General features: G+C 37.6%; 1 protein-coding gene across 33 annotated transcripts in view; it reads right to left on the bottom strand.

The window, feature by feature from the left end:
* Window positions 1-25,060, bottom strand: part of ESRRG (estrogen related receptor gamma) — a 408,522-nt gene that overhangs the window by 37,452 nt on the left and 346,010 nt on the right. For all 33 annotated transcript variants that reach the window (XM_056357274.1, XM_056357252.1, XM_056357267.1 and 30 more), the window contains 2 exons: window positions 15,759-15,869; window positions 11,120-11,281 (listed from right to left, as the gene is read on the bottom strand). In XM_056357274.1, the coding sequence (XP_056213249.1) occupies window positions 11,120-11,281; window positions 15,759-15,869 (273 nt within the window). The remainder of the gene's footprint in view (window positions 1-11,119; window positions 11,282-15,758; window positions 15,870-25,060) is intronic.

Below are 25,060 nucleotides of genomic sequence, written 5' to 3'. Positions count from 1 at the left end.
TCCCCCTGTCATAAGGTCTTTCTTGGCGTATTTTTTGCCACCATGCAGGTTCTCTGAAAGACTGTATGTTCATCACCGATGCTGGCTGATGATGGTTATGAGTATGCAAATACTCCCTTGTCAACACCCTCTTCGTCTCCTGAAATGCCCACCGAAGCCTCTTGTCAGACACTGCCCTCTGTGGGTCTATGATACTAATGGGATTACCCTGCACAGCGTGTGCACTACTCATCCCCAACTCCACCTGCCTTCCCTGCCTAACACCTTTCTGAAGCACCCTGTTTCCCAGTGGACTTTTGATTACACTGACCACAGTGTGCTTCACATACGAGGATTACAGTACACAGTAAGTTACTCATCGTCATTGAAGTGCTTAGGTGCAACCCTGTGATCACTGTGAACTCCAAATTTGCGTTGAATATATTACACAAAGCGTTCAGCACAAGTCATTAACAGTGTCTGGGAAACGTTCCGTAACTCAAAAGACAAAAAACCTCTTCGAAATAGATGCCTACCAATTTCACTGAATGAAGATCATCTGGAACTCACAATCATATTGCATATTAAATCTGTAGCTGAAGATTCACTGACACTAAGCAATGGGCTCCTGAATCTACACAACAGTTAACATTATCTTGGGGAAACTTTAAAGTAGCAAAAAAGCGAAGAATGGATCACCGAGTAGAATGGCTTTCTACCAGAGAGTGATATGGGGAAGGACTCAAAAGTTCTTCTCAGTGCAAGTGCAGTTAATTCATGAAAGACACAAGGGTCACGGTAACTTCCATATGCTTGAATCATAGCAAGTTCGGAGTCTAATGCCTTTTCATTAAGGCAGGCACAATGCTGTAGCATGGTTACAAGAAAATCTCTGGCTAGAAATACACCCTGCACACTGCAAATGTCATGATATATTTATGCCTGTAAGTGCAGCTTCTTCTTTGAACAAACATATGAAGAGCAGCCGTTACATTAGCTGAACTGTTCCCTCTTATCTCTCCAACAGCTAGATGCACACGTACTGCAGATTTGCCCCCACCTCTTCTCCACCCTCATCACAACTCTCTGCCATTGCGTTCTCATGCGTAACATGTCGGCACCTGTAAGTTAGCTGACTCTACTTTTCAAGTGCCATTTCCACTGAACTTGCAGCCTTCTGTGTCTGTAGTTGGATGTCATTTCAATATTTGATTTCATCTCAACTGTTAATGCAGCTGATTAAAACTGATGGTGCACAACATGGCAGATAAAAACATCTTGGGGAAAAGGTTCAGTGCTATACTGTGAAATTTCCACTTGTCTATAATATGTTCCTCAGGAGTTTGGACTGGAAAATCCCTTGGGCAGACCAACATACTGTCAGAGAACTTTATCTTTATAGAACATCTTTTCAAATGAAAGGAAGGTTCCATGTTTTTTTCTCGCAAGGAAAATTACCCAAGAATTCCTGCTTGCTATACAGTATTAAACTTGGAGACAATTAATTAAAATAACATGGAAAACCAACCTAAAAGTTACAGCCAAGTAAGTGTTCAATCTAAGTAATTAAATACAGGAGCATTCAGTATCTGCTTTCTTTTGATTCTGTCTCCCCCGTGTTTCCTGGGATTCGATCTCTACACATATGTGTGTATGTATATATATGCATGTGTGTGCACATAAATTCAGCATTGTGCAATAAAAAAGGCTTACTAGCTGTGAAAACATGAGTTTCATAAAGCTCTTGTATGACCCAGCTGATGCAGAAGGCGATTACTGCAGACTCATTTTTAAAAACTGCTGATTCTGTTAGCAGGCTGGATCGAGCCTTGCCATTACAACCCAGGTGCTCCTCTGCTATCCCTATACTATATATAACCAGGCTCAGGTCACCATGTGCCCTGCCAGAAACGTGCTGACTGGCTAAGGGGGCCTTGCAATTCAGGTAATTAATCCTATTCTAATGTAGGTTAAGCAGGTGTGAAGCCAAACTCATCCAGAGAGAAAGTAGAGGCATCCTTAGAATTATAGGATTTAACTGGTCTCAGCTGACTTTAGGAAACTAGACCATCCTGTGTCGCCGACCCAGCCATACAGGTGGAGACCTGTCTGCTCTAAATCCAGTCTGAGCAACTGGCTCTTCCCCGCACGCCCCCACCTCCCCTGGGACTCACAGTGTCAACACATTCGACTGAAAAGCTGTTCTGGGTGGGGAAGAAAAGAGCAAAGTAAATATATTTTTGCTGGAGGCTAAGTTAGATGAGTGAGTCACCTGTTGTAGTTCAAATGGACTGAAATGGTTACCATAAGAGGGCTATGTCGTTCTCATTTCACTTCTGCACGCCCAGCATCTGCTATGGTCCTTTCACAAGCCAATTTAAATGACATGTAACATTCATGATCTTATTTCCAACAAAGCCTTCAGGAATTTTAAAACTGCCAAAAAAATCTCTTTGTTTGGATGTTCTTTACATTCTGAATCTGGTTGAAAAAAAGCCTTATTCTTCTAGAGGAGTCCTGTAAATACAGAAGTGATACGCAAATGAACATAAATGATAGGCTCAATTCTGCAGCATTTGTCTTTTCTGCAAATTCTTCACCGAAGGAATAATGTCAAGATTTGTTCCAACTTTCTTACTGCGCTTGTGAGCAAGGCACCTTCCTTGGTCCTGGCCATGCATTACCTGTAGAAGTTGGTCATCCTTCAGCTATCAGTTGTACAGTCAGGGAAAGTTTGCAAAAAGACACCCTCTCAAGGCGTATTTCGGAAGTTTACATTCTTGCATACAGTACGCTCTTAACTGGCACTCTTTTAATATGGCTGTCAGTTGAACTAAATGATACGGGGTGGCAGTGGAATGACTTTAAAGAGGACACGCCTGAAAATCTGATGCGCCCAGCTATCTCCTGCATGGCACTCCAGATGCTGTCCCACTTGCAAAAGGCCATTATTGCTGAAGTCTCAGATTCAGCTTGCTTACAAAAAAAAAAAAAAAAAAAAAAAAAAAAAACGCGAACACTACAGTAAAATTAAAAAGGTTAAGATACATTTAGACTTCCCACCCTCTGGTAATAAGATTCATTCCTTGTTGGCTCAGAAGAAGGAAAACTGTTACTGAGTCATCTGCAATTTACACAGACCTAATCTAGTAAACCCGTTTGTCACACAAGAAGGGGGTACAAAGGTGAGTATTGTTGTCCTCTAAGTAGAAATGCTCGCTTAAAGCTCAATTCTGCACATTGCTGCAGAGTCCTGTGCTGGTGAGTACACGCAGGGGACAAAGAAAACCCTCAGCTCCCACTGAGATACTGACGGCTGACGGGGGTTTATCCCTCTGGGGCCAGATCCTTACACAACAGAGGCTGGCACAGCACATTTGACTTGTACACCCATGACAACTCATCCTACCAAAGGCTCTTGGTCTGTCTCTATAGATTAACAGGGTAACTACCACATATATATATTTTTTTTATGAATTCTCATTGTAATGTCTGATCACTGAATAAAACCAATCTCCTATGTTTTTATATTGTGTCTTCTTACACCCCCCCTCAAAAATCTCCTTATGTGCTAATGGAACAGATGTATTATTTCTTTCTTTCTCCTCTCCTTTATTCTATTGAGCATCACATTCAAACGCTTTTAAATATGCAACAGTACATTTTTGGCCTCATGGTTCTCCAGTAATACCATGTTTGCAAGGAAGGAAGCAGGCTGTATCTGCCAGTCTACAAGTCGTCCAAGGTAATACAACACTCCTAATTTTGCTAGAAGAATAACAGGGAATTGCTGCTACATCTTTTTATACTCTTGCATTTAAGAATCAAATAATAGCCATTTTTGTTTACAGAAAGAAAATGAAAAGCACTGGCATTCATTACTGTTGATTTGCTCTCTTTTTATTAATCATTTCTTATTTTAAAGGGCCACAGGAGTGAACAACATAATGCAATGGTAGGAAGATATTTACCAATTTAGCACCTCATTATAAAACTACTCAGAAACCTCTTTGTCTCTCGTTTAACATAATAATTATTAGTGGCAACAAAAGTGGATCCCACACTTGCACCATGATTAGCAAGTGATGAATTTGGGTTGAATATATTGCATTTTGCTAAGTAAACCCTATTATATCCCAGATCCTTAGTCTAAAAAACATCTAATTTTAAGAAAATAATTTCCACTCCTGTTTAAATGCGTGTTTCCAAATTAACCAGCGATATTCTATAGAAAACTGCCTCTTTTATGCTTGAAGTCTCCAGCTGCCACACAATTTATATCTCTTTCCTCCCCTCTTTGTTTTTCAGCCATTTTCCCTGAATGTCAAAGTCAATTTAGTGCATTTCACTTTGCTGAATAAATCAGAGGCGAAATCCTTGCTAAAAGTGAAAATTTGATTTGCTAAAAGGAGCTTAGGGCAACTATTAATCAATATATCCAGAGTGTCAAAGCTAAGGCCATGATAGACATGCATTCATTTGGAGATTGGTTGAGGCAGATAAAGGGGGACACTAGGAAAAAAAAAAAAAAAAAAGTGCAACAGCCAGACAGTGTAGTGTGTATGTTGGGGGCATGGGCAGAGGGAGAGAACTGTTTAAAAAACAAAAAAACAAACCAAAACAGGAGATGGTCACTTGGAAGGAAGAGGCAAGTACTTGTACATGAATGACAGGTGAACTTAATAGAGACATAAACTCAATGTTTAATTCTAATCTTCAGAGAAGGGGATGTTAATGGAGGATTTATATTTTTTGAAACCAAAACATAAGAATTTAGCCAAGTTCTTTTGTTACCTGTTAATTCCATTTTTTGGTTTTGTTTTGCTTTGGGTGCTGATTAATCTTAAACAAGTTTTTTCAACAAATGGCCAGGGATTTTAAAGTCAAAACTAGCAAGATTTCCAGGTGCTTTTTTTTCAGAGTCTTACTGTACATTTATTTTATATTCAAGTATAATTAACACGTGATCAAGATGTTTACATGCCTGGGATTATATTCTGCTTTTCCCCTCAGTTAATTTAAAGCTAGTAAAAAATGCCAAAAGTTACTATCCCGGAAACTTAAGTGCTCTTTTTACCCCAGGACATCTGTGTCTACCAGTACTAGAAACCTCCTCATCTCTGAACTGGAACCAGTCTGTTCTGATTAGCAGACATCTCTAGCTGCACATAAAGTCTACATTTTTGTACTGAAATCAGCTCAAGTTTTGCCACTGACTTCAGTAACAGATCCATCAAGAACAGTCTGCCATCATATCTCACATGGATATATTAAATAATTTTAAAATAAACAGACCTTTTACCACATGGCAGGTCCCTGTTTTGTTCTGAAAATGCTGAGAGACTGTGGACGTGTTTATCCATGCATTATCTTGGAAATCCTACCTCTTCCTCCCTGCCTTGCAAAATCCAGCTAACCTTCTCTGTCATACTATTTTCAAAAAATGAGAAGTAGTACAAAATGCCACCATTCCTAGCACTTCAAATGACAGACAGATGAACTGCTGGCATTTCAGGCACACTTCTACTCACAGAAGCTGGAATCAACACTGTGATCTAAACACTGGCAGTGTCGGGTCCATCCATGCTAATGCTCAAAAATAAAACCAACAGTCAGTTGCTGATTTCCCGTATCGTACCATTTAGTGACTGAGGCCAAGGAAGTCAGTAGTTTTTGAGAAACCTTTTGGCTGGAACTTGTACGACCCAGGGAATGGTCTGCCTCAAATCATGTATGTCCCACAAGCTGTGCGTTCAAGAACATTTCCATCATAGGAAGAGCATGTCTGATTTCCCTAATTAAGTGCGTGTTTGTAGAAGGAGTTAAAAGAAGAGCAGATAGCAGGCTTTTGATAACCAGAAGGCAAAGAGAGCTTGCGAAGTGTCCAAGATAGCACACTGATAAAAGGCAGGACGCCCTGATTCCCCAGGAGGCTCAAGTTATTATTACTACAAACCTCTTAGCACAGCGCAATGCACACCCCATGCCATGTTACTTACATGAGCAGTAAACACCACATTTACAGGTCCACCTGCCTGTGGAGTGACAGGCACCCTGTGACAGGGGGCTCTAAGATAGCTGCAGGAACCCTCATGTTGTCTGAAATGGTCCTGAATTCAGCCAGCAGCGTAAGAGACTAGAGAAGGCCTCAAGCTCAGCAGAAACAACAAATTTTACAGCAGCAAGCGGCACGGTACAGACATACAGGAAGACATCTACTCCCCTTGCAAAGGGGGATAACAATCCAGAGAAGGATTTGGTCATGAACAGGATGCTGGCTGTAGCTACAACGTATGTGATTATACACAACAGGTAGTTGCAACATATGACTTCAGTCCATCTTCAAAGACCTACTGACATGAATACTACCACGAAGAATTTTTTCTCTGTCATTTAAACACATGCTGTATGTCCACTAAGATGTAGAAAACATAGACAACTACATGCATGAGAACAGGTACATATATACCTAATTCCTATCTACATGGACATACCATATATGTACGCTCTTATGGCTTCTTGAACAGCAGCTTTCCAAAACTGATTACGGTCAACTTTTTCTCTGTACTTTTACCTATGCGGGGTGGTATTTCTGAGACAGATGATGAGAAAAGGGCGTTTTAGAAATGACAGCTCTGCAGCAAATCACGTTCTTGTACAGTATTAGAATGTTAAACTACACCCCTGAGAGCTGCTTTGGAAAGGAAAGCTTAAATATTGTCCTCCACAAAGAGTATGCAGGAACAATAATGTTTCATAAAACATTAACACTAAAATATTCAAAACATTCTTGGATTGGTGCCTTCAAATCATGCTTGTTTTTTTTTTAAAAAAAACAGTACTAGCACTAGTGGTGGTATCAATTTCTAACTATTCCCTTTCTTGAAGACAGTTGCTGCTAGCAAAACGGAGACACAGCCAAAGACAAGCAGGCTTATTTTACTAAATAATGTAACTAGTTATTTTTGATGTATTAGTCTGATTTACTGTTTCCAAACAAATTTTTCATTTTAAGTGCAAAAAGTTGATTTCTATGGTCTGGATGATGTTTTTTCATGCATGCAAATTCTTTAGAGAACATTTTGTCTTCAGCTTCCTGTTATGCACATTTTTAAGAGCTTAATGTTTGCTGCCTCCACTTAATATGAAAGAACATTGCACATTTTTGCTGAATGTCAATGAGATAGTTACATTACAGCAATTGTGCCTAAACGACTCTGATTCTGTGACTAGGTATCAGCAGAATTCCACCTCGTACTGGAAAAGAGTTTAATAAATATAATGCAACCAATACAAAATGGAATCTGCCCAAAATAAAATGCAAAGGATAGGAAACTCCATCACCAATAAACACTGATTTAAGCAGGGCTCTCTTATTTAAAAGAGAAATAAAATAGAAAACTCTTGAGGGGGCTTCACAAATTTATTTAGAACTTATTTAGGTCAGTTAATCGGGGTTTTGTCTCATCAGGCAGGAGACAAAACAGGGTTTGGCCTCTCCCTAAGCACCTTCAGTATTTTACTAACGAAGTTACAGTACATCGGAATATTTTAATCTGACACAAAGAACAACAATAGATCTGACTGCTGGGTTGATAATCTTCTTATCACACCCTGTGAAACCTAGCTCTAATATTTGACTGAGCCTCCATTACTCGGCAACACATTCTAAAAGGCCAACAATGGAGAGAGAATGAAGTGGAGTGTGGAAGTACCTCCATATCTACATAAAAGAGATTAGAGGCGACAGCGTTCCATTTTACAGCTCAATCATATTGTGTTAGCATGCGCTTATCCGAGCGCGGATGAAATTGAAAGAGAAATAAAAAAGAGTCAGGCAGATAGGAACCAGAAAAGCGAGGCATGAGCAATTTCCAAGGATATAAAAGAATGCTAATGGCGGGGCCCTGTCATTCTTAAAAAGGGCTATTAGGGCACCATCATCTGTTCTTGTGCCCTTACGCTCCTCTAACTAAAGTCAAGCATTTCCTAATGCCATTGTGATCTTTTTCTTCTTCAGATAAGACATGGTCATGTTTCATAACAACACACTTTCCATTTATTTGATTTATAAATGCAAGGAGACTAATTCTATTTACTGATAAAGGCTTTCCATATATATTTTTCTTTCAATATTTCCTTTTGTAGACGGCATAGACTTTTTGTTCAATAAAAGCAACTATTGAAATATTTCCAATAGCACAAAAATACTAATGAATTTATAAAAGCAACTGAACTTTATATAATTTGAAAACATTTTTTAATCTATGACTGCAGTGGGAAATGGTTGGCCAGGGCAGAATGCTTATTGCATTGTTACCTTTTTATAGATAATTTCATTAAAAGACTGTCAGAATAGCCAAAACATTATTTTGGTTTCTTCCACAAAGACAAATTTAACTTTGAATTGCAACACTTTACAGGCAAGATCTTTATTAGTTATTAAGCACCTAATATATAAGGGCCTTTAATTATACTGAACCTTAAGAAATCACTATAGAAAAGAAAGATTTGCTGATTGCTGCTTTGCTGTGCTAGGCACAAATTCACTACTGGTATAATTAATCGATTCCAAGAGATTTACACCGAGGATTTACTTAGTCCGCTAAGCTACACTGAACTTTTATGCAATTTGCACCCTTTTTCTAACTCATCCTTTTTCCAATTCTGTTATGTTTCTGCCTACAGTAACATTTGTTAGCTTAGAAAACAGTCGGCTAGCACCAATCCAGGCTCTTCACCAAGCTGTTTTGTGCCAGACATCAGCTGAGCGTAGGCAGTCCAAGTTCAGCAATACTCCATCATTCAAAACCAAGATAGGAAAGCTCATCTCATTTGCCCTTTAGCATGTCAAGCCCTTTTGCATTTTGTTTTTTGTGATCAAATGCCTGACAATAGGCACAGATTTTATCAATGCCCTCTGTTACCAGAAGGCTTATAAAAAGATTGTCTCTATTTCCTGGTTTGGTTAGGGGTTTTCTTCTCACTCCTAAACACAGCCAGGTGAGTAAACTTACCTTAGTGTGGCTTTACCACGGCAGGTGTGTTTTGGAGTTTACCTTGTATAAAAGACTGCCTCATGGCAGGAATGTTCCTTTACTGGTTCAGATCGCAGACTCTAAATTTTCAAGGCCAGTTTACAGCATCCAATACCTTTCCCATGCTAACCAAAGCCATCATTTTAAAGGCTGCTCAGTCTCATCGCTCTGCTCTTCCTATCCCTCCAGCCAAATCAAAGGTACACAACATGATTCACAAATCAAACTGATAAAAGTTCCTCTGCAACTACTAAGAAGCATGACTTGACTTCTTTGAGAGCTACTCTGTTTTGGTTAAAGTGATCCAGGTATCTTCCAAAGATGAAACTCAAACTCACCTACTTAACTCCTTTTGACTTAATTTGGGGTGCTTTATTAGCAACCAGTGTAAGACAAAGTAGCTACTATAATATAGAGTGATGTTTAAATTAGTTTACAATTTGCTTGGGCTCATCTAGAACTGCTCTGAACAAAGCCATTCAGAAATGTCAGCTGTGTTCCTAACCACTGTAACAAATTGTTGCCTGAACGCTGCACACCTAATGACTTCAAATTAGCTTCACTGCAATATTGCCTGACAGTTCGTTACGACTGTTAGCAACATAGCTGGCGTATCATGACCAATAAATTGGTTTCAGTGTGGGCTGGGAAAGGGACTTCCATCAATTTGATTAAAGAAATTACTGTAGCATTCAAAGCATAAAGACAAACTAGTTTAAGGAGACAGAAATAAGTTAACTGTACCAGAAAAACATTGCTTGTGATACAAAAGCTTGTTTATAGACCATTTGTGGTGCAGAGAATGACTCAATTTCAAACACCTCACATACTCACTATTTTAGTCTGTAGGTTGTTGTCTCTCATCTGAAGCAAAATAATGCTCCATAAATGTACAAATTATTTTATTATTATTATTCTTTGTTAGCGTTCATATTTATCAAAGATGATCCAGAAGCATGTCCCAGTAGAACTGAAGCCTTGTGCACAAGGGAAAAAAAACCAAGACGACTCTTTCTATTTCTTTGCAATTTTTTTTGATACTAGAAATGAAATATATTTAACTTTGATCAACAAACAACTGACTGGACTGTTCATTCTACTAAAAGATATCCCAAAATCACATCTAAAACAAAGGTGATGTATTACTCAGAGAAATTAAAGGTTATCTGTTCTTATGCTCAGTAAGGTTCCACTATCAAAATTAGAAAACAAATGAGCTGGAGCTGATGAAAACACACCAACATGCTCATTCATCTGCTGGACTAGAAAAATACCTTAAAAAAGAAGAAAAAAAGCTGACCTTTTTTGTATGACTTTACCATTTGTGAAAGGTGACAGACTGAGAACCCTGGAGACTCTCTCTAAGTTTGTCTGCTAGCTCACAGAGTGAGGACAAATACCTCAGCGCTGGGCGGAAATGTTATCTGAACAAGTCACTAATGTTCTGAGAAACTACTTTTGCTGACCCCCACTTTTTTTGCTAACAAGAGTGCGTCAGCTTTTATAATATGAACACATTTATATGGTGTAGACCGCAATCCATGTCACGCAGAACAAGGAACTACTAAGCTGTAAGAAGAGATCTTTTGGTACAATTTAGTTCTTTCTACTGAATTGCTGGTACAATTCAGTTCTCACACTGGTTCACTCAATGAAGAGAACAATTCCTCTGTGCCATGCCAAAATATAACTGAATTTTTGCACCTCCTGTGGTCAGTATAAGATAGTGCTGCATTTATGTAATAGAGGAACCAGACTTACATTCAGCTGCCGCTGAATCAGATGAGTACAGAAGGGAGGACTTACACTACCAGGCTAATGCTGTAGATAGCAAGGTATGTTCATCTTAATAATACATGAAACAAATTCATTCACTAAGCAGCATGTAAAACTTATTAACACAGTAACAGTCATAGCAACAATACTACTATTTCCAAGGTAAGATATATTATCATCTAACCTATGTCCTTTGTGAATAATCTGGAGCCATAAGAAAACTTTATGCCTTGTAGTGAGAGAACAAATTGTATTTTTTACCAGAACAGAAGAAGCCATGCAATGATTTCTGCATGTCATCTATTTGCAATAAATACTGTATGTACCTGGAATATGCTTAGCCCATCCAATGATCACCACCAGTTCTCTGTCTGCCAGGTCACAAAGAGTGGTAAGTGCTTTGATGTCACTGTCTGGAACAGTGGGGTCAGGCATAGCATAGATCTTCTCTGGTTCAGCCACGAGCAAATGGGAGACAATCTTGTTATCTGTAAAAATGGTCCAGAACAGTACAAGATCACCAGTAGCATCATTCTACTTTTCAAACACATGGCTCATATTTCAAAGTGTACAAGAATTTTTCTTAAGAATTTGTCTTAAGATAGTAGACCTAATTAAACCCTATTGCAGCTTCATTGGCTTCTACAAGTGGCTACAGCACAAACAAATCTGATCCGTTAACAATGTTTATCAAGCTAGACAACAATGTTTATCAAGCTAGACATGTATGCTTTTAAGACAGTAAATTTAATGGAATGTAGGAATACACACATGATCACCTCTCTAAAACTGGAATATAAACACTGTAGAAAAAAAATCATTCATTATGATGTATTTTGGACTGTACAAATAGAAAAGTTTTGCCTTCCTTTGCTTACCTGCAACCCCTGCCTTGTCCCCAATAGCAGGTGTATTTTTTGAGCAAGGAACTACCACAAGCAATTAGTCAGTCAATGAAATCTTTGACTTCTGCTATTGATTCCAACTACTGTTCTTTATTTTAGATGTCACTGTTGTCACAAAAATAGTCTCAGGACTTTCTCAGTGCTCATTATCCCACATATCTTACATTATGGGTATCCTGCCTGTACTCCTTGGGGCCCATGCTGTAAAAAAAGTGGGGTGTTGTCTTGTATTTGCTTTTCAGTGAAACACACAAATTCAGAATCATGTATAAGATTAGCTTCTTTAAGTATAAAAATAATGACCTCCTCTCATTTCCAGCTAGGAATAGTATTAAAATCAATGAGAATAAAGAGTGTAATACTAAGGAAAGTGTCAATAGATGCAGACTCTATCTCAGAAAACTGTTTTTGTGCAACGAATGATGCTTTATCGTATTCACACACTGGTTATTTTTATCTATATAGCTTTCTCATTCATGTGTTTAATATTAACTTTTTCATCCAGATGACTTGTGAAATCTATTTGGAATAATCAGTTAAGTTATAAGGAAAAGTGAAGAGAAAAAAAAAAGTGTAGAAAAGCCTGGAATATGTACAATACAGTGTTGCTATTTTATATTCCCTAAGTAGGATAAACATAAAATGAACATTACATCCATGTGGAGGCACAATGGAAGTATCTCATCTCTATACAGGAACATGATTTGTTACTCTGAGAAGGCAGAAGTGAAAAATGGGAAAACAACTAATTCATTAAGCCTCCTAATACAGGATACATTAATATAGTTCTCAATATATTTACATTTTACTTTTCATGGTAGGTAAACCTTGTGACCTCAAATGCACCACCAGAATTTAAAGCCCAAATGGCACCCTTTGGTGAATTTACAAAAATCTGTTCCCCTCATTAGGATAAAGAGTTATGGGGCTTGATATAAAGGGGATTCCACTGCAAGAAGGTGCAAAGTGTTTCCCAACTGCAAATAAAACTGCCAGAATTAGTACCATTTTCCCCTTCCACATATAAGTCACAGGATGGACCACACTGTCCCCCTGTGGGGGAGCTGCAATGGAAGCTGATGGGGATGTGACTTGCCCAGGAGTACCAGAAAGGCTCCCTACCAGCCCATGACAGATTTCCATAAAATACTCACTTGATTCAGATTTCTGATACTTTACTGCTCTTTTGTGACACAGACTCCTTGATTCTGATCTACTGTCTCTACAATTTTTGCCTTATTCCAAATTTCTGTGTCAGAAATTGTGATGTATGTTAGCCCTTCATAAAATAAGTGCAAGAGCCAACTGGAAACCATCACATCAAGTATGTTTTATTACAAGGGGATATATTCATGCTTTATATGAACTGCAGGAACTATGCCAACCGAGTAATTCTTGATCTCAATATTCTACTGATTATCAAACTGATTAATGAGGAATTCTATTCTTATTTAAAGATGACAGATGGTAGTTTTAACTTACGTTCAAAAACAGCCTTTGCACATAATTTCTTTTTGAAACAATCTTTTCATATCCTGTTTAATTTCACACAGAAAACAATCTTTTTGAGTGGGAAAAGATAACATTGCTTCTTTCCAAATCCCAATATTTTTACATGTATTGAAAAGCAGGACAAATAAATCAGGACTTCAATTTTCTGGTTTTTTAACCAGTGATAAATGAATTAAAAAGCACTCACACCCTCACGTTCTGGTTTTCCCCCTGCAAACAGAAGGAATGGCCAAAAAACCTCTTTCATTTTTTTATTAGGTTCCTCACCAATGGCTTTCTGTAGATGATTCAGGAATATTGTACATTGTGATCAGGATTCACAAAATCTCAAATCCTTTTTATTTTTGCAATCAACAAGATCTACAGGCAGGCCATTGGATTCCATGGTGAAGCTGGACAACACAGCAGAGACCAGAAGCAGGTGTAGGAAATATCCTCCAAACACCTGTTCTTTCCCTATAGGGGGAAAAAGCTACATGTAATGGAGCATGCATTAGTACAGACCATAGGAAAATTTTGAATGTACTCAGAAAGCTCCATCACTCAGGAAATTGGATAGCCATGAGCGCTGTTTCTAGGTAAATCTTATTTAATGTTTCCCTAATTAGAATCAATAGAACCCAATTTTCATTCCTGTGCCTCTGTTATGCACAAACTATCAGTCAGGCTCCAGAAAATCTCCCAGGCTACTTCCACACAAAACCGATTCAACTGTTTCGAGTCTTGACACTTATCTGGCAGGATCTGAAAATTAAGTTTTATAAATGTTTGTTACAAAAATGTTTGTAATTAGACGAGCTAAGGAAAACGAAGTGAGGCACTTAGATAATGAGTAATGATTTATAAGGAGGTTAGTTTATCTCAGACAAATGGAGCTTACAGAAACTGGTGTAGTTATCATCTTAAAGGTAACATAATGCACTGCTTTGCAGTAATCTTGGGTTTACACAGAGATTCTTATGCTTCACCTCTGTGCACCAACCTCTGTTCATATTAAAGGGCTTGGGGGTTGTGGGTTGGATTTTTTTTTTTGCCTCTTTGGTCTTGCATTTTTCGGTATGCTAGGCTATCAACATTTCTACTCAATGACAATATCAAGTAAATGAAAAACAGACAATCTGTGCACCCAGGAAAACTAAACCTCTAATGAAATTAAGCATTAGAGTTTATTAAATTTTATTGTATTATCAGAAAGTTTTTATTATAATGTGCAAAATCTGCTTAGTGCAGCCCTAGATTGTATTTACAGAACAGTGGGACAGCTTATGGAGGCTGAGTAGAAGATGCCAGATTGGACAATTGAAGGAATATAATCAGCATAATGTTTTTTGGAAAGGCAAAAGGAAACTATGCCATATGTTCACTTAAGCCTTAATTTTATGTAAAACTGGCTGTTTTTTCTTTGACACAGCTAAAATGCCCTTTCACTTACAGTTCAAAGACTGTTTATTTGCTCTCCAGATCCCCATATGCTCAAACGTGTTGTACACAGCACTGTCCCCTACTGGGGAACAGGAACGGAAACAAATTTCATTTCCCATACAGCCAGGTATTTTCAAGAACCTAAAACTGACACGTGTGTTCTCAGAGGCACAGGGGCAGAGGTAAAGAGGAGAAAAGGAAGAGTCTGCCCTCCTTATTTCTCTGGCTTCTTTCTCTATTTTAGGAGCAAATTAACCTTTTCGGCAGGAGCAACTGGATGCGTGTATTCTCATTTGAATTCGTATGAGTTTACAGTGCTTGATACAGCATGTACGCCTTTGCAGGGTAATACACCAGCCTCTTGCACTACAGCTATAATGCTATTAAATTTACTTCATGGAATTAGTACAGTCGCTGCTTGAGTTTATATAAGCTGCAAAGCAAAACCCCTAACTATTTTTAGTTAATCGCAAAGAGGATGGAACTTGTATTTTAGCAATGAGATGATCATCTCTCGCTCTCTCTCTCTCTCTCTCTTAATTTCAGTCTGGCGAGATACAATCAAGGACATTATTAAAACATAACAAAACAAAGCAAAAAAATGCATGAGGGTACTAGAGCCCAAACTACCAATTTATGCTTGTTATTAGTGTGGCATATTGCTATTTTAATCTAATGCTAGGTAGTGTATTAATCTATAGATATAAATTAATGAGGCTCTTAATATATTTTCATTGGGAGGTTGAGCAGTCAAACTCATTTAGTTAGTGAAAACTACAAAAATCACCTTCTTGTGAAATCTGAAACTAGAAGCTTCAATGAACTAATGATCACAGTATGAACATTTTATGTACCACTGAAAATAAAGATAACCTGTAAATGTAAAATTTGCACTGCATAAACCATCCTTTTATACACTTCCACCTATGAAAATATTCTTTGTTCAACTCCACTTGAGAAAGATGAGCATATTTAAAACAAAATATGTTAACAGATAAATGGATACAGTGTTCACCGTAATATCTTCTGACCAAACCCTCGTCCCAGTCAGAAGGAGCTTAGTAACAGGGCTAGGAGTCAATACCTTGTGTTCAAAGAGAAATTTTGTGTGATCTGGTGTACTCACATGGCTTTTTTGCTGGCTGAACTAGCTGAGGGTTCAGGTATGGGCTATTCTCTGCATCTATTCTGCGCTTGTACTTCTGGCGACCACCACGTACTCTGTCTAGGCGGACACCTGTATTGGGAAAAATAAGCAAACTTGTAATTAAATACATTAGGAGTATGCCTTTCAAATAACAATCTTCTATCTCACACCATCCAATATTTATTTAAAATGCATGTTTATTTCAAAAAGATTGATTTTAGAAAGCAAGGGAAATCAGCGCTACAAGTATTTGCAAGCCATTCCAACTTTCACAACATAATTTCCTGTTCATTTAAAACCACTTGTTCCTTTTTACATATTATTAAAAACAGCTAACAAGTTCAGCTTCCATTTGAAAGAGTCTGATCGTAAGTAGTCTCTGCCAGAAGCCAAAGTTCAAAGCTGTAATAACCATCACGGATACACAAGGCTAACGTTACGAGCGGAGAAGTACAAAGGACAAGAAGTTTAGAAACAATGACTGCTGTATGTAGTTGAGATAGTCAAAACCAGTACTTTTAATTAACATGGATTAACACGGTCAGAGGATATAAGTATCCTTAGAAAAATAAGAACATATATGTGGCTTAGAGTCCTGAAATGGTTCATGAGGTTTTGAAAGAAATTGTATGGCTGTGCATTTAAGTGTCATCAATGTTGAATTAACATTTGTGTTCTACACCCATATTTTCATTGCTCCAGTAAAGCATTCTGCTATCTGTTTTGTACAGAGATACAGGAGTTTACCTTCCTGAAACAAGCTATAGCTGCTTTCATGGACAAAATGAAAAAAGGAGGGGGGAAAACAGGTCCTATAAAACAATGAAGTATTTTTATTTCCTTCTGAGTCACCCAGGCAGATTTCCAGACAACCAGGATGAATGTCAGTATAACCAAGTAGTAACATAACACTGAAGTTGAAAAACTTGGCACATATGCAGGGCAACAGGACAAGTAATACCAAGTGTAAAATTTGTCCCTGATGACATGGATTTAACTAGACAAGAATGCAAGGACACATTACATATCAATGATTCCTGTGAGCGATGTAATAAAGCACAGCTCACTTTATCACTTTTCTTTTCATTGTCTATTTTAGCTCTTCTCCTTCTATTTATCTTTTCTATTGCCATTATTGTGCCCTACTCTACTACTTCCCATCTCCCTGGTCTCTCCCTTGCAGGAAATACCTCCAGAACTGGCTTCTGGACAGCAGAGAAGCCACCACCAAAGAAGTTACAGTTTATGTGCACAGCAAGAATATAGCACAGAGCTCACGCGCTGCCCATGGACCTGCACCAGTAGCACAGTCTAGTTACCAGGAAACATCTGTCAGTCCTCTTTCATCCTCAAAAACCAGAGAGGATTGGTTGGGTTTTGGTGAAGCAAAGCCATTTTGCCAACTAGCCAGAAATCCAAAGCCAACTCCTGTAGCGTTGGGTTTTTTTCTTCTTCTGTTATATTTATTGGTTTTTTTTCCTTTTATTTTCCTGTTCTGTTTCCTGCTCTCCTAGCTGGCACTAAGCTAACACACCAAAACACTCACTAGCTGACCCAAGGAAGACATTTAGAGCGTTTAGAGATCCAGTTCTGTGCTCCTCTACCAGCAGGGAGGGCTTTGCGTGCATGGGGTTCTCATTCGCCCAGACGGACTGTTGGTATCTATAAATGTTAGTAACACAGGAGATACTTGGCTTAAGGACACAACCAATGTCTGCAACTCTAATGCAGTAAATTGTTTACAACAGTGCCCAATAATTTTTGCTCACCAGGAAAGTGGGTAATGATCACCTCTAACAGTGAAATTTCATTTGGTTTCCTGCAGAAGGCTGTATTTCACTCCCTCAAACTCAAGAAGTATATTTATCATTGTATGTTACAGATTATATTTTTTGTGAATCACATTATATAAATAATAAACCAAATCAACCACATATCCAAAAAGGTCAGTGAATAACTAAGAATGAAATCTTATTTATGGTATTTACCTTTATCACTGCCAAACTTGTGACTGATCTGTGGTCTAAGCTATTTGATAAAATTCATGGTGATTCAATCAACAAAACATGGTTGTTTTTTGTTTTTAAAATTATACTTAGAAATGCATGAACTACAAAACCACTTAAAAAATTTATAGTCCAAAGCTTTTCAAAGCTAATGATAACTCAGTGTTCTCCACCCTTGAATCAAGAGTTTGTGCTACACCTGAAACAAATGACATCCAGGACAATACTTTGCCTTAAAAATAAATAGCAAAAGATCAACATTTGACAGTTAAACATTCAGAAATAGGGAAAGGATTAGAACAAGCCACATGCAATATTGGTGGGATTATGAAAAAGACTGCCCAACATTTGAAGAAAAATAGATAGAAAAGGATTTCTGCATAATTCAGATGCCATCCTTCTTTCTGCTTGGGAGCAGATTTCATAGTGATAAAAGATGGATAGCATCAGACAGAAGTATGTTTAATCAAAAAGTAATGGAACTGAAGCTTAAATTAAAATAATATAAATCTACCAAGATGAACAATTTTTTTTACCTCCTTTGCAATTGCTGAGGTACACATTCAAGCCATTCCCACACTCAGTGGAAGGAAATACAGACAAATGTCAAAACAGTAAAATTATATATATATACCCATGCACTCATCTATTATAAATAGCTGTACCTGTAAATATGGCTACTTAAATTTTTTTATTAGAAAAACATTATAGTTCTAAATAACTGGAAAGTAAGAGTACTGCATATTCTAGAATCACACAAAACTATAGCTAATTTAAATTCTAATGTAAAAGCATTTTACATAATACCAATTTTAATGTAAAAGCATAACATAATACCAACAGAATACAAATTAGAGGTTTATAACCCTTTCATTAAAACTGATACAGAGTTTAGGTCTGAAGCTTTCCTCACTCCAAGTACCACCCCAAAGTAGCTACTTTATAATCGATTTCTGATAATCTAACACACCCTAAGCAGTATTTTACTTTCCAGAGTATTTACAGAAGTAAACACAATGCAGGACACCGTTAAGAAAGTATACCCATCCCACATTCCATCGGAGCGTTGGACTGTGGTGGGCAGCCAGCTGAAACCCAGAGGTTCCTGTGTCTATGCATGCATTTCCCCACAACTCTGATAGCTTGTAGGAGAGAATTTATTACATAAAGATATATTCATCTGCTCTCAAGACAGTAATCACTGATGCCTTCTTCATCAGAAAAACAAAGGGAAGAAAGAAAAACAACGTTGTCCACAAAGATCTTCATTTGGGGTGGAAGGAGATTAACATCTCGATCAGAAGAAATCGCTACAATTCAACACACAGTCTATACTCCGGGCTATTAAGGGGGATACTGTGGTGTCTAGCTAGCGTACAGGGAGACGTCAGGCAGACCTCTGCTTTAGCTCTGCTGTGCCTGTGGCTTGCCAGCGTCTTCAGCAACTTGGTTCATTCACCCTATATTCCTCAACCATAAAGTGAAAAGAAAGATATCCACTCCACCTATATAAACTCATGTCACATGTACAATGAATTGCACTGTACGTATTATCATTGCAGTTATTTAGGATGAAAACATCCATTAATGTCACCGAACAAAGCTCCACTGAAGACAAGCAAGTTCATTCTCCACATTCCCCAACACTTAATTTCATTTCAAAATTTAACAAAAAAACAAAAACAAAAGACCTTGTAAGAAAAATAGGGATGACCGCAGGGTACAAATAAAAAGAATAACATTGCTACCAGTGACGGTATTAACTACTGTCAACAGCCAGGTGCAACACATTCACTTTACATCTTAGGACAAGCACACGTTGTGAACGGATCTGGTCAGGATTGATGGGTAGTCACACATTTTTACATGAATTGCAAAGCTCAGAAGACAAGGATTAGAGTAGAACTGTAATGAACAGAAAGACAGAAACTATGTAAATCAATGCAATAACTACTTTTTTAAAAGAAAGCAATTACACATACTAATACAACATAAGAATTTCGCCAGTTGGCCTTACAGGAAAAGAAATGTCATAGTCATTATACAAGCTTCTACAAAAAAAGTTCACCTCCTAGTTCCTCACACAATCTTCATGTGATTTCTATCAAATACTTACCAACAACAAAATTATATTGGGCAATTACTCTAAAGTGAAAGCATCCACAGTCTTGAACAAAAATAACTGAAGACTAGAGATGATGTACAAAATGAGCTACTCATCAGGTACTTCAATCTAAACAAACCTAGTATCAGCAAACCTGAACTCTGTTTCCTCTGTATTTCCTCATCTGTTCCTCTCTCACAAGAGATGCAAATCATTATTCCTATTCTGTAGTCCTTTTCTCACACTACCTTGAAGCCCTCACATGGGACAGGTACCCACTGTGACTGGTGCTATATAATCAAAAGATTGCCCTTACCCCAATATATCATTCTTTTTGCAGTTCAGGTCCTCAGTACGATAATCCTGTTTAACCATGTCATCCCATTTTCCATACCGATCCAAGCCACATCCAATGTATACTATTTACTCCTTTACAACCTACTTCTTTTCCATCCCCTCCTTCTTACCTTGGCTACAAGCCCCCAGTGTTCTTCTGTCCACTTATCCCACAAACATTCTTGTCCTTTCACAGAGTTCTATACTCACAGGGAATTCTCAGGCTACACTGGAACACATCAGCCCAGTCCTTCAAATCAAGGCCTACCAACACCAGGACTGCCTTTAAGAAATCCATCACTACCTATCGTTGGGGAGAGCTTTATGTGTTGGAAAAAAAAATCTAGTTCACTTAAATATGAACTAATATCTGAATAACTCAAAATAACTATATATTTTAAAAATAAAATAAATAAATAAAAACTCTCTCTCTACCTTCCAGTACACCAGTAAAGAACCAGTTTGAGATCAGAACCACATCTGCACAATTTCCTAGGGAAATTCCAAATTATGCTCCCTTTCCACATGCCCTACTTATGAGAGACTTATGGCAAGCAGTTATGTTATGTTGTCCACAGATGCCATTTTCGCAAACTCCACCTCTAAAACGGCATTCAGTATGTACTAAATATATTCCTATCTAATTTTTTGAGACATGTGTATTACCCATTTTCTGCAGGTGTAAGATTTCCAGCATTGCCTTAAATTTTACAGTGAGACCAGGAAGAATTGATACCTACGTAACTGCATCTTGCTGAGCTTTAGAAGAACATCAGTAGCAGAGGCCAAATAAACAGATTCACAGCACAACTAGAAAAAGGGAAAAAAAAAATGGCAGGTTCTGATGTGGTTCTCCTTTGGGACACGGTCTTGGTAACAGTGTTTCAGTTCACTTGAACATACCCTGATTATTTGTAAGTTTGCTGAGTAAGCTTGAGTGAATATCATGAACTCTGGGTTTTGCTTTCATTCACATACAACAGGAAAATCAGTTCATTTTTCCACCATGAACACAGACAGAATGTACTTTTAAGAATGCACGGTCATCTGGTTACTCTTTAGACAATTCAGTCATCTCTGTAGTTTGCGATTAGAGCAGTGTGAGGCCAGTGCCTTAATCCTACAGTCTGAAAGATCTGTCGTGGAAAAAATACTTCCACTTCAAACCCCAAAAGAGTGCTCTCAATGAAGTAACGCAGCATGAAGAAAAAATATAACACAAGCTATCTTTTCTTCTGGATCTACATATTTAGTTTATGTACTGAATTATAAGGATGCCAGACAGCTTCTGAAATCAGTTTACAAAGTATTTGGATGATAACATATGCAGGAAAAAATTCAGCTAGAGATGTAAAATATGTGTCCATTAGGCAGGTAGTATTCTGAAAACAGAGCCCTAAGTCATCAAAGAAGGTAAAAGCTATGACTCACATTAAAGCTTTCCTGATCTACAGCTGAATTAACAATTAGCAGGGGAAGGCTTTAGCGTTTTGTCTTCTGATAGCTATCTGCACTATTAAACACATTACTTAGTGTAGCATAGAAAGTCTAAAAATCATCCTCCTACTTTGCATTCAGCCAGTACCAAAAAGTATTTGTTAATATGGGATAAAATTGGCTGTCCTCAAGAGATGCCTATAAAACAACTTAGTTCATGAAGCAGCCCATATAATGGACTGAAGGAAAAAACAGTGTTTATTACTATAATACCTGACTTGCTCTGTGACTGTAAGTTGCTTAATTTATCTGTTCCCCTGACAAAGATTAGCAAAAAACAGTTTATTATACAAGGGGGGGGGCGGGGGGGAAGAGAGAAAAATATTGCTTTTGTAAAACAATTGTTTTGAACCAATGTTTCACTGAAGATTTTGCTTATGTTTAATAATCAAAAATGTTTCTAGGCAACCAAATGTAAGCAACAATTTGGAAAATTCATTTATTCCTGAGAGGAGGGGATGAGAAGGCTGGATTTTGGCAAAGGAACTGAAAGAAAAAAAATTCTCTTTGGTTAAAGCCCAGAGGTTTTTTCTTTCTCCGTTTGACAAAAGAACTGATAAATGTGTTACTTACACAGCTCAGTACTCAACCTCTCTTGAAAGGAACATTAACTTTGCATGAACTAATCATCTACACGCTGAATTTTTGTGCACTGTCATTTATGCATTAAAACATAAAAGAACATGCAAAAAATCCACTTAGTTTTCCCATGCAAATGAGATTTTGTGTAAATAAATTCTATTATTTCTTAGCGCAAGTGATTTTCATTGAAGAACAGTCCATAAACAAAGATGTTCACACGAAGAAAATGTGGCATAGAATGTTTAAGAGTATTACCGTTGCTTTACAATTTTTAATGGTTCCACATGAAGCTAAGTATCCTAATCTGTGACACTCACAAATACAAATTAGGTCACACGCAACAGGTGACAAGTTTTAATTGAATGTCTTCTGTCTGCAATTCTGACAAAAGGTGAATGGAAATAAATGAGTCTGGCAAGACAGCCCTGAGCCTTACAATACCCAATATCTCATTATTTTTAAACAGCTATCTATAAACTGATGCTGACAAGCCTTGAACCTTTTATTTCTGTTCAAGAAGAGGTGAATGTGCAGAAAGAAAAGAGGAAAAAAAAAAAAAAACAAAACAGGACAGCTACTGTTGCATTAAGCTTGCAATACTCATTATTAGCTTTCAAATATTATAAAAGAATACCTTTTACACTTCATGTAAGAACTTATAGAAAAACCTTTTTCTTTTCTGGAAGAGATACACTCTATGCACTCAGTTCCTAGTGCCTAAATTTGAACTTTTCTGAGCGTTATACTACCAGAACTTCATCAGAATTATGCTAGACTCATGCCGATTTTAAAAAGACTGAAATTAGGCCACTAAATACAGGCTACAAAAATTCCCCTTCTTCTCCTTTACTTTTCCAAAGTGAGCCTATGTTGCAGCAAAGCGTGTGCATTTGCAAACTGTGAAGGGAAGCAATGCAGAACTAAGATTATGAATATATAAAACCCCTGACGTTTCTGAAATGAAACCCGGACCATCACATAATACTTCTCTCCTCATCACGTGGGCTACTAATACACTAATAACTAGGTTGCAGTGTGAAATACTGCAAAAGCTTTTATGAATAACACAGAAAATACTGTTGCTAATTTCACCATTAAATTTCATGCCAACATGCCTATGTATCATAAGCATACTATATGACAGTATATGTTTGGGGTTTTTTTAAATTATGCAAACATTATCCTGGGACAAAGTATAAGAATAAATAATGGCAACCGATCACTAACTAAATACCACAGTTCTTACCTTAATTTATTTAAATATAGTTACACAAGATGCTATCTTGTTTCAGAGTTCAAATTACGACCAATTTAATGAAGTGGAGCTTGCTGGGCTGTAAAGTCATTACTGCATCAATACACTTGTAACCATTACTTTAAGGTGACAAGTGCAGACTTGGGAAAGTCAGCTTGGCTGACGATCCAAGGAGAGGGCATGGAACGCGAGCAGACAGAAAGGTCAAAAAGTAAGTTTGAGCAAGGCCACTCCAATGACTGAAGGTCAAAAGCAGGCCTTTATTCTAGATCACATCACCAGAGCTTATAAAGAATTCAAGAGCTATGCTAGTGACAACTCTAATAGAAAAGAAGTCTGACTGAAGTTCTGGACCATTTGCTGGTGACTCTCAAGAGAGATGGGAAGATCAAAATGAAATGCATTGTAATAATTGGACTGTGAAGTACCAGTAGCATGAATCAAGATCTCAATACCCTTTTCAGATACAATAATGTGCAGTTTCACAGTATTTCAGTTAGTGACTTGGATGATGTGGGATTCTGGAATTAATCTGAGATCCAGAAGTCACAGGAAAGTTCTTAATAGTGTGAGTTGAAACAGTTATATAAAATCTTATCGGTCCTACTGGGACAGCTTGCTTAGAATTAGGATGTCTGTCTAAAGGAAGTGATTTCGTTTTGCTGGAACAGAACCAGAGAAAATAAAAGGATCACTCTCATCATACTAGAGCTTTAAAACAGATGTACAACTCACTGAAATATAAAGTTTTTACCCTAACAAACATGTTTCCCTAAGTTTGGGTTTTGTTCTCTCCTATTGTCCTGTACTTTTTTTCTTCTTTTTTTTTCTTTTTGTTTGGGGGGGGGGGGGGGGACGACACAACAAAATCTTTCTCATCTTCAACCAGTAGCCAGTCTGTGCTGAACTCTACAAGAGTAAGACAAGCAAAATTAGTTTCCAAATTGCACTCACCTGGCAAAGAAAGAAAGACTTACTCTTGCAGTTAAGGTGGCCTTATATTGCCAGTTGAATCTTAATTGGCCTTAGTGCAAAAATCTGTGTTCTCACAAAATTTTGGACTTCTCCAAGGCTTTTTCATGAAAAAAGCATTTCAACTTTGTGTTTTCTCTTAGCACACCCATAACGATGCTAAGTATCTCTGCAAACTTTCTCATATTTATGTATTGAGTAATTACGAACTGTACTTTTGCGGGTGAAGAACTATGCAATTCTTCCCTGCTTCTTTTATTCTTTAGAAGAGTAAGACAATGATCTGTGGAACCTCATCAGTTTCATACATCATCCTTCAAGCCTTCTCAAAAGGTATGGCAGAATTCTGAATTTATTCCCTCTTTCTTCCGCATGCTATTTTATGGCACTGCAAAATCTAGACCAGGTGGCACAATGGGAAAACAGCCCAAGAAGCTTGCATTATGTCTCAGCCTCTGACTAGGGATAGCACATTTTTAGGAACATTATATCTTAGAATTATTTATATTCTTAAGTATACTTCACCAAT

The sequence above is a fragment of the Falco biarmicus genome, chromosome 12 (genome assembly GCF_023638135.1).
Source record: "Falco biarmicus isolate bFalBia1 chromosome 12, bFalBia1.pri, whole genome shotgun sequence".
Lineage (NCBI taxonomy): Eukaryota > Metazoa > Chordata > Aves > Falconiformes > Falconidae > Falco > Falco biarmicus.
Note: the sequence above shows the minus strand (reverse complement) of the source record. Positions and strands in the feature narration are given on the sequence as shown.